The sequence below is a fragment of the Cibotium barometz genome, chromosome 61, assembly GCF_041138505.1.
Source record: "Cibotium barometz isolate CiBa-2024 chromosome 61, ASM4113850v1, whole genome shotgun sequence".
In the NCBI taxonomy this organism is placed as follows: domain Eukaryota; kingdom Viridiplantae; phylum Streptophyta; class Polypodiopsida; order Cyatheales; family Cibotiaceae; genus Cibotium; species Cibotium barometz.
The window spans coordinates 16,897,790-16,909,349 of record NC_141106.1 but is presented as its reverse complement, the minus strand read 5'-3'; the positions used below and the strand labels follow the sequence as shown (position 1 = coordinate 16,909,349).

Below are 11,560 nucleotides of genomic sequence, written 5' to 3'. Positions count from 1 at the left end.
GTGCAGACATAGTTGTCGTAGGAATGTGTTAACCAATATGTGGTTAACATACTCCCCTTCTTCCTAAACTCGATTGTGTCCTCGTGATCGATAAGAGGTGGTCAAGGGACGCTAGGAAGTGTCGCACTTGATTGGTTCTCCTATGTCTCTGGAAATGAGAGGGGGTGGGGGAGCTAGTAAGATGGAAAGAAGTTAGTGGAGTACTAGCAATTAAGTATCCAGCTAGTTGTATGGGCTCTTCTGAATTCGCTTTCTTGTATGTACCTAGTAGTACTCTATCTTTTTTTGGTACTTTTTCTTTTTTGTCGCCTTTGCGGTGGCTGGACATCCTTTTTAGAGGAGTCAGAGTCAGAGTACTTGAATGGGGAGACTAGCACAAAATACTTTACCAGTATCCAAGTGATAGGTGGTGGTATTAAGAAGGGGTTTTTAGAGGAGTCAGAGTACTTGAATGGGGAGACTAGCACAAAATACTTAATGACCAGTATCCAAGTGATAGGTGGTGGTATTAAGAAGGGGTTAGTAAAACAATGGTGTTAGTAAGCAAGTGGCGAGGGGGGAATTCCGGAGGGACAAGGAGGTAACTCGCACGGAAACTATTTGCGCTCCAAGATGCTAGATTCAATGGTGAGGTACATGTAGATCTAGCATCTTCATCAAGATACCGTAAGGGGTATCTTGGCTTCCGTGGGTGTTGAGTTGTTGGGGTGCGGTTTTCTCTCTTTTCTTTTAGTGGTTTTCCTTCTTCTTTCATTGTAGTTCATGGAAATGAGATCCTGTGTTGATAGGAGTGGTAGTTGATGATGGTGAGGATCTGTAGGTGTTGAGCATAAGAAGAAGTTATGGGTAGGATTGATTAGATATGAAGCACAGTTATTCGGGTGAAGCGGGGTTAATAAGATGATCTAGAGGATGAGTTGTACCATTGACCAGGCTTGTGTCCCCCACGGTCCCCCCATCAAGAGATGTACTTGGATGGTTGTGGATGTTGAAGCATTGTGCAGTGTGTGCACATTGACAGAGCCCTGTGAGAATTACAGTTTTTGTTGTGTATGGGCGAAGGCAAAAGGTGTGCCCGTGGTCCTAATCACCTAGAGATTTTTCTTTGTTTTTTTTTTTGGGTCATCATGGGGGTGAGGACTTACATGTACTTATTGGTCAGCACCCCTAAAGAGGGTTGTGTACTGATTAGCCCATTTGGCTAGATTTGTGACCTTACCCTTGAGTTTATCTTTGAGTGGTTGAATAAGCTCTGACATTTGTAGCAATGCCCCTTGGTTTGGTGACGAAGTCGAGGGGCGGGGTGGAGCGTCGTGGATGAGGCTCCTTTGGTTGAAAGAGTTGGGTGAATTGAGCTTTTGAGTGCCTATGGTTTGTGTGTGGGCAAGTCCGTAGGATTTAGCTGATGAAGAGGGGACTTGCTTGCCCATGTTGGCGCTAAACTATCTATGTCAATTGGACAAGTACTCGCTTGGTGGTGTGGTTTGGGCCAACTGTTGAGGGGTATGCCATGGGATACAAATGATGGAGTTTCCATCATTGAAGTCTTAGGCTTCTAAAAGATGTTTGGGTACCCATCGTTGTCGAGTGATGAAGGCCCCCGTGGTTAACAAGGCTTCTTGGATTTTTATCGACAAGGCTTGGAGCTACGAGTAGGTTGTCCAAGATAAGGACAGGCTTTTGATTGTGGCTTTGGGAGCCACATGTGTGTGTTGCCATCGTGGAAGCCTTGAGCTGTGAGCACGTCACAATTAACTTTCCCTCTCTCTCCCTCTCTCACTCTCTTGTGGGGCTATGGTGGTAAGCTTGTGTGTATACATGCTCGCTTGCTAGGTTGTGTGTATACATGCTCGCTTGCTAGGTTGTGTGTGTGTATATGTAGGTGATGCTCTCTTTGCTTGCCTCTTCTTCTTCTCCTCTTTATTCACTCTCTCTCTTTCTCTACACACATGAAGGCATTGAGTAGGATTTCAGCTCTCCATAGCTCCTCCTCTCATTGCTCCCCATCTAGTTTTTGAGGAAAGCTCCACTTGGGTGACACAAGTGGTGGTGGAGTGCACCCCTAGTGACTTCACATCAAGAAGTTAACCCTCATTAGGGTTGGCTAAGTGTGTATTCCCAAACCGACCCTTGTATTTTCTCTTCTTCCTCTCTCATGCAAGGAAGTATGCTCAATTTTGTGAACATCATGTCTAAGCCATATTGCCTCTGTGGACAACAAAATTCCATCAGGCGATGTCACCACCATCTATATTAAGAAAATATCATAGCTCACCTAGATCTTTCATCTTTAGATTTTGCTTCAAAAGCATCCTGACATCATGCATCTCACCATCACTATCACCATTAAATCAAGTCATCCACATAAATGAACTAACAGTGTGATCCCTCTATCTGTCTTTTTTATATAGTGAAAAATATGCATTGGATATCTGAAATCCAATGGTAACAAGATACTCTTCAATCTCTTTTTACCATTCTCTAGGTGCCTGCTTCAAGCCATATGAGACTTTGTGTAACTTGTACATAAAATCTAGGTATGCATCGTTCTCATAACCTGGTGGCTGCATCATGTGGAATTCTTCTTGTAAATCACCATACAAGAATGTATTCTTTGCGTCCATCTAGTGTAAAGGTGAGCCCTTTACTAGTGCAGCCATAGTAATGACAGCTCTCATAGTAATCACCATACAAGAATGTATTCTTTGTGTCCATCTAGTGTAAAGGCGAGCCCTTTACTAGTGCAGCCATAGTAATGACAGCTCTCATAGTTTCCTTTCTTGCAATTGAGCTAAAGGTCTTCTCATAATCAATGACGTACGTTTGTGCATAACCCCTAGCAACTAGTCTTTCTTTCACATATCTATCTAGTCTTGCCTTCACAGATCCATCTGAATTATGCTAAACTTTATACACACACTTACATCTAATTGCCTATGCAAAAGCACTAATTCCCATATTGCATTTGTATCCAATGTTGCCATCCTTCCCATCTCTGATTTCCAAGTGCCTGCTCAAAAGCAAGTGGGCACTATCTTTGTATTGCTTTAACATTGTTGTCCATAGGATATCTAACCTTGGTAGACCTATGTACATCTAGATTATTGTTGAGTGTTCTTAAAACAACCTTGATTCTCTGTGCACCAAGAGTAACCACTAACAAAATGCCAAGCTCCTTTTCAAGGCTCTCCTCGAAGCCACTATAGTCACCATCCACATAAGAGAGACATGCTGACACATTAGGCATAAAAGGTTAATCTACCTTTTCATTCCCTTTGCATGATAAATGTGTACCAACTTGTAGTACCACAAGATGATGTGTTCCTTGCATATATCCTCAACCTTCCTGACCACACGAACTAATAGAATCCACTACTAGAAGGCATTCTAGGTCCACTGAGCACCTATGATTACTACTCTACATGTGGGACATCATTATTACTTCTTACAAAGACAACATCTCTGCTAGCTTGCATCTCACGAGTGGTAGGGTTATAGCATCTATAACCTTTCTTCTCTAAATCATAAATAATGAAGATGCATTTCTCTACCTTTGGATCTAACTTAGTTCTTACTTTATCAAGAACAACATACTTTGTACATACTATCAACTTTAAACTCCAGCAAACTTGCAACAATATTTTGGGCATGCATAGACATTAGCCCCGCCATTGTATATTCACATGACCGATGCGCTTGTGCCAGATGTATCTATGGTGACACCTATCCCATACACAAATATGGCTACCTTCATCTTAGGCATGTTAACATCCCAAAGTAAACATCCTACTATTTATGTTACCCTTTTGCACCTAAGTGGCATTGATTTTTGAAGTCTACCATAAAGCACCCTTAAGGATTGAACCTCACTTACAAACCCTACTCAACCATCTACCCAACAGGAACTTAGTTTTTTATAATATAAGAAACATGAAGTACATCTACCAAGTACTTCATTTTGCCATCTTGCAAAGACAATAGCACTTTACCAATATGTGTAAGGCGTGCACAATTTCATCACTTGATTCCACACATACCCTAGTTTTTTCGTTTTCTGCATATCTCTAAACCACTCACCCATGATTGGTCATGTGGTTAGAGGCACTAGAATCCGCATACTAAATATCTCCCGATCATGACACATTTCCTGTCGTGAAAGTGAGTATGTGTTGTATCACAATAGCTGCTCACTTTTATCATCACCATGCTTACTTGATGATGCATAGTTGCCTTATTGTAGCTTTTCACTTTTGATATCATTCTGCTTTTTATTGCAGTCCTTTGCAATATGCATTGGTTTGCAAGAATAATAGCACAGTATTTGTATTTTAATTTATTTGCCAACTACCTTAGCCTCTCCATCTCTTCATGCCTGTAGAGTGGCCTCTTCCACCTATATGAGACTTATTTTCTCTCAAAGTTTTCACTTAAAAATATGCAAGTCTACTACTTGCGATTATTAGGAGAGTTTTTAAACCAAGATTTTGAATTTTTTTATGAAAATCTACTTACATAAGGGGGGTTCTAAATGGCATTTCAAAAAAAAAAAAACCATACGTTTATAAAGAAAAGGGGGGTCATTTTATTAATTCAAAATTCACAAAAATGGTATTTTTTAATACCCTTTAATGGACATGGTATGTAGGTCTTCTTAAAAGTACACCCCCCCCGGATTTTCTTGTTGTTGTTATTGCCTTTGGATTTGATTTCCAAATTGACCACCACCACATTCACTAGATGACGATCTACCTCTACCTCTTCCTGTATATAAATTTCTGGAGGATGAACCTTCCCCAATATTCATCTCCTCATCAAAGATGAGGAGAGAAATTGGTTCTTGAAAATTAGGAAAGTTCTCTTGAACTCTAATGGAGATCTAAAACTGATTGTATTCCTTGATAAGATCATTCAAGGTCAGCGATACCATATCATCGTCATCTACTTGGTGATCCAATAGAAGCAAGGGCATTTGCAAGCCTGTTAACCTTCATTGATTTATCTTTTATACTCAGCTTTTTCCTTTTGTTGTATTATGCAGGTCTTGCTTTAGATATATCTTCCGAGCTTGAGTGTTTATATTGTACATCTTCACCGAGGTGTCTTTAGCCTCCTTAGGCAATTGTGCATCCTCCTATATATGCACAATCATAGAGTCTATCACATTGACAGACAGCCAGTACAACACCTTTCTGGATCTTCAATGCCATGCATACTTTATATGCACACACCTGCTATGAGGTGGGATTTTCTTCAGCAATCCCTAGCACTTTTTCATCACCTATGATGAACTCCTAATATCTTTTTTCCATAAGGAAATCAGTCATTTTGAACTTCCATGCTTGGAAGTTATTCTTGTCCAACTTCTCGCTCACAATTTGGGATAGATTATCAGACATGATTTCCTGTAACTTCTTACCAATATAATGTTCCATTGCGTCATCTCGCGAAGGGTGCGTCAAGATGGGATAATGTGTCTTATTTGTTGTGCTGGCCTGCTGCTCTTGTCTAGCAGCTACCAGAGATTTACTTCCAAATTAAAGGGAACGAGATAAATTTACCCTTACCCATTTACCACTTTCTTTTCTTACCAATTGATCTCTTCATGCGAACCAGTGCTTTGATACCATGAGAAGAATTTGGGGAGAGGAAGAGCTTATGCTCCTTACAAGTAAGCTTAAACACACAACACTAGACAAGCACACAAGAGAGATGGATGGCTAAATTTTCTTCTATGCTCCTTTCTTCTCTACAACCATAACATAAACAGTTAAGAGTACGAACTATAAGGGAAAATAATCTCCTACTATGACATACAAAGGTCAGCCCATAGTGTGAACCCGCCGACTACATGAGTTGGTTTTATAACTATGCCATAACTCTAATTCACCAAAGTGGCTGTCACATAGCATGTATCGCTCATTATCTCACTAGCCCACCCAGTGGTGGTGTAAGTGTGGAAGCTATCACCAAGGTGGGGTCATCAATGTCTATAACACTAGTTGAGCTCGAGATCTGAACATGTGAGGTGATATGGATTAGGCAAATTCTAGATGAGCTTGGTATAGTTCTTGGCCACCCTATAACCATCTATCTAGAATTTATCTCACTAGAAATCTAGTGATGCATACCAAGACTAAGCATACTGAGATACACTATCACTTTTTTATAAGCAAGAAAGTCCTGAGTAGGGATATTGATGTGCTTCATTGCTTGATGCATAAATAGGTTGCAGACACACTTACTACGCCAAACTGAGCTAAGATAAGTATGTGACATTTGGTTTTCAACTTGGTTTATGTAGTGTGGGTGTATGTTCTTGAGAGGAGGTGTTGACATTATCAAGTACATGTTAAGAATCTAGTGTGTAGTAGAAAATAACCTAACCATAGTTAGACATGTGGTGGTTTAGCATAGTGTGGCGTGTGACTTGTATTATCTCATTTTATTGTGTGTTCATAATACAGAAAACAATACGGTGATCTCCAATCTTGTGTGTGTCTATCTTGTTGTGAGCTATTCCAACTCTAGATTTGTTCACTATCCACCTCTCTCATGAGTTTCTCTTCTATCCACCTCCTATGAGATTAAACAATTTTTAGGAACCTTCTTCTTTCCTCTATCTAGGTGGAGAAAACTCTTCCTCCACACCCATCGCAATGGAAGCTCTTCGGTGTGTGACAATGAAGGAGCCGATGACATTGATACACCCACAACCCAGAAGTTTCTTGTGGCTCTAAGGTAAAGCTCCTAACGACACTTATTTTGGCAAAGGCAAGTTAGGTTCTTGACATGAACATCATCTTAAGAGAAGGGTGTAAGTAACAAGGTAAAATATAATCCATATCAGCTAAAAGACTATTATAATATTTTTTTACGTCCTATTGGTGATCCTTGCCACTAAGATGCTCTAAGACTTCAAGATATTTCTCTTGAACATCCTTCTCATTCAACTTTTCTTTCTCGTTTGCTCTCTTTCTTGAGGTATTTATTTCACCCATTGATTATCACATGAAGTACAAGAAGCATATGTCCCTAGATATAAATTGTGTACCTATGCTCCTATGTTCCTATGTACCATGTTCCTAAGTACAAGAAGCATATGTCCCTAAACATAAATTGTGTACCTATGCTCCTATGTTCCTATGTACCATGTATACGATATCTTCAACTTGCTTCACATGATAGTTTTTGAGCTAAGATTGCCTAGAAATCTTGACAATCTTTATGGTAGAATCATAATTGAAAAAATGACCAATGAACTTCTAGGGAAATTATACCTTTGACAAAATCCCTAGTGTTACATGTGGCGACACAACAACCTCCTTCTTGTAGTCTACGGTGGATGCAAACACATCTCAATGCTCCTCATCAGTTGTTGTAAGAATATCCATTATTTTTTGAAAATAAAAAACAAAGCCTCCTCTCTATCAAGGAAAGGTGTTTGACAAATTAAAGCATGGAAGGCATTCTTCTCACTCTCCATAGTTCTTGGAGCTCACAACATGAACAAACAAGGAACCTAGTATGTCGGTGTGATTCTAATTTTATCTACCAAGCTTATTCTGCATGCAAAGTCATCATTTCTAGAACTGAATTCTATGCACAAGCATAAAATAAAAAATAAAATCTGCTCTCAAATCATTACAGTGCACATAAGTCTATCATTGACCAAGCATAGTTGTGGTACACACTAATAGTCTCAATTAGTATAAATAAACGCACATGAGCTTGGATACAAATACAATCCAATGAAAAAACAAATAAATTTGATTGTATTAAAGTATGGAAGGCACTCTTTTCACTCTCCATGGTTCTTGGAGCTCACAACAAGAACAAACAAGGAAACTAGTAAGTTGGTGTAATTATAATTTTATTTACCAAGTTTAAATTACCCAATTCATTCTACATGCAAAGTCATCATTTCTAGAACCAAATTCTATACACAAAAATTATAACAAAAAATAAAAATCTTACCTTAAAACATTACAATGCACATAAGTGTATCATCGACCAAGCACAATTACAATATGCACTAAAGTTTCACCTAGTATAAATAAAAGCACATGAGCTTGTATACAAATACAATCAAATTAAAAAAAAGATTAATGTAAACAAAGAAGTCTAGTGTGGCCCCTCTATAGCAAGTATGTTTATTGTCCATGACTTGTCCACCATTGCAGATATCACAGCACACATTTTAACCTCGAGCAAAGAAATAAAAGTTCAAGTGTTGTCAAGAACATGTGAAAAATGTTGTTATGCTTATTATCAATTAAAACTGAGAGTGAATATGTCACATGTATCTTTCTTCCATTAATCTTGAAGATGTTTTACAAATTTTCTCAAAGCTTACATTTGTCAATGGCACATGCAACTTCACAATGGTATTAAACTCATTGTTACACTTCAAAAGGATCCACTTTTAACTCTTCAACATCTATCCTAGCTAGGTAAAATGTATGCATAGTGTGGATTGTGTGATCAAGAACCTAAAAGAGATCCTAGGGACACTAAATGTACACTCATAGTGATAACCCTTTTGATTCCCCACTTATCTTCCCATGTCTTCAACAAGATATGCATGAGGAGACTGCTTAAGTTCTTCTTGCAAATGAACATTGTTGATATTCTTCTTGGCTCATTAAAAGTAACCAAATTCATAAAAATGTGAATTAGAATAAAGTAAATCAAGCTAATGGATCTAGAAACATGAATGTCTTAACCATCTTCATTCACAAGGAATCCCTACTCTAATGATCGAGTATAGGCCATTCAACACTACACAATGAGGGTCGTGACTCCTCTATGAGACTCCCTTATGTCCACACGTGATGGGTGTTATTGAAATTTGGGAGAAAATGTCACCAAAAGCAAGAAGTTTTTGTGACTTTCCTTAATATAAAAGCCAATGGTTGCATGAGCCACCACAAATGTGTACCAATAAGGCTTAACAAGGGCTGATCATCCATCAAGTCCGATGAAAGGCATGCGAACAAATTAGAATAAAAAGTGTAGAGGAAAATACTACCTTAGTACATGGCCAATCAAAGAGGAAAATACTACCTTAGTACATGGCCAATCAAAGAGGGGGGGACTTCAAACTAATTAATTGGTGGTAGAATAAAAAGGAGAGATATATATAGCCTTTATTTTTTAAAGCTACTTTGAAAATTAGTAGTTGAAAAGCAATATAAGCAAGTGATAAAGGAAGGCTAGTTAGTAGCCTATTTGTAATGTTGGGGGGTCATCCTTGAGGGTGAGAGAGTGTAAATCTGTGTAGGACTGAGAGCATGTACTAGCAAAGTCCTTGATGGCCTTCAAGACGGGCGGCAGCCCTTTCTCGAGGCTGCTCAGAGTCATGCTACCACTCTTCAAGCACATCTGCTCGTACCTCTCATTCTCAGCCTCGACTGTCTCCCTCAGTGACTTCACCGCCCTCTCCCTCTCCTTCAGTGGATTGCCGCCTTCTTGCCCCATCTCTTCCTTCTCGTCCGTGCCCTGCTGCGCCACCCGCCTCTCGCTGTACTTCATCTCTTGAGCTCTAAAGCTTTGCTCTTTCCTCTCCAGCTCTTTCCTCAGACCATCTAGTTTCCTCTTCTGTTTGAGCTCCTCAGATTGCTGCACTGAGAGTTCATGTACAATACTTGAGAAAGCCTTCAGAGCGTGTAATGTCACATTACCAGGGATATGGTCCAGTGCAGAAAGCCATGCCTTGCAAAGGTAGTATACAGGAGGGGTGCTCATCTTCTGGGGAGAGCCCGGCATTTCTTTACCATCACTCTCGATCTGGATGATGTGTAGCCGTAACCAGTGATATACGGCATTGATATACTCTTTCTGAGTAGTGATAAGCTTGTCAAAGTTTTGGTGCCAGAGGTTGATCTCAGTCTCCAGTTGCAATGTATTTTTCAAGTGAAAATCATTTGTTGCAGTCGGCGCATTGGAGCTATCAAGAGATTCCATGTTCTCAATCGATTGATATTGTTGTCGATGGCACTCAAGTATACAATTCCACATGGCTGTTAGCCTGCCAAAAAGAGATTGAGCAAACCATTAATATGCTTTTTTGTTTGTTTTATGCACCCACACCTGTGATCATGGGACTGACGCAACAAAGAAAAGAAGAGAGGCGTATTAACAAAGGTAATGGAGGATTGGAGATCAGATGTCCTCATCAAAGGACATCCTTTGATACAGTCCTTAGACATGTCTGTAATCTACGCTACGCTGCAGTCACTGGCAGGCCCGCAACTGTGAGAAAAATGATCATGCCAATAAACTCCAATGGAAGAGAAAAAAATGGAACACCCATGGTCCCATACTTATTTAACTAGACCCAAATCTACCTTATACTCCGCTCTACTTGCTAGACTGCTGATACACGGGTGACTGACAAACTAAATAGGAAGAAATTATTGTTACAGGAGTAGGCAAAATAAACGGAACAGCGAGAGGGTGGAAACAGTGTTTGAAGAGTGCATGGTACAAAACCCAACTTCAAGCGGGTAACATTCCCAACTGCAAAGAGTGGACTTGGCATGACCCCGCGGATCGGGAGGAGACTCTCGATGCCCCCTTCTTTGCATATACAGCGCAGGATCCAGATTGATGGCACCCCCTCAGCAGCAGCAGCACATTGGCAGTCACAAGGCCTCTCACAACGCTTCCTTTCATATTTCTGGAAGAGGCTTTGGGACAGCTTTCGGCCTAGAAAGATCACCCTCTTTCTTTGGTTGATGGCGCACAAGAGCTTGGCTGGCAGTTAGAGGTCGGCCGGCTACTGGTTTTAGCCCTTGGTGGTTGTATCTAGCCCTTTAAGGCTGTTTTTTCATTAACTAATAGAAGGATCTTTTTTCCAGAAAAAAAAAACTTTCCCAGCTGCAAGAAACAGGTCTGGAAACATTTCCCCTATACCCAAAACATGCTTTCCAACCTGAAACCCACCGCTTCCAACTGCATTCAACTAATTTCAATCGTCTTTGTCAAATCCTTTACAGAAGCCTGGTGGCATGTCAATACTCCTGCAAAGTTTGCCTCAATTTGAGTTGTATGTTGTGCCAAAATCTGGGGCTTGCCTTTGCATATCCCTTTGGATAGGCTGAAGCTTGCTTAAGCCAGTAATTTTGGAGACTAGCAAGAGGGGACAGCGTGCCTCTTCAAATCCAGCCCCCCAGCAGAACCAGAAGAAACATTGGAGGAAAGAGGAGAAGACCACCACAAGAAAACACCAAGCATTGAAAATGGACATAACATGATATTCATTGGTCCACGAGAATGAAGTGAACCAACAAAGTATGTGTACCTAACCACTATCACATACATATCAAAAGTTAAAGTTCAATAAATCAAACATCAAGAAGTATACCTAGAACGTGGCCATGGTAATTGGTGACCATGATGGCGTAGACATTGATCAAAAAGTGGTTCCTCACAGTCAAAGATATAGATTATATTTTAAAGTCAAGTGTCGGTACACCTATGCCACATCTTGCCTTATCATTCAAGAGAAAACATGTTATTCGAGTCACTTTTCATCTAAGAATTTCATGTTTCTTCAATT

At 40.0% G+C, this 11,560-nt stretch overlaps 1 protein-coding gene across 1 annotated transcript in view; it reads right to left on the bottom strand.

The window, feature by feature from the left end:
* Positions 1-8,832: 8,832 nt before the first annotated feature.
* Positions 8,833-11,560, bottom strand: part of LOC147604609 (protein ALTERED PHOSPHATE STARVATION RESPONSE 1-like) — a 43,793-nt gene continuing 41,065 nt past the window's right edge. The window contains exon 4 of the mRNA XM_086795041.1: positions 8,833-10,027. Within this exon, the coding sequence (XP_086651167.1) occupies positions 9,217-10,027 (811 nt within the window). The 3' untranslated portion in view covers positions 8,833-9,216. The remainder of the gene's footprint in view (positions 10,028-11,560) is intronic.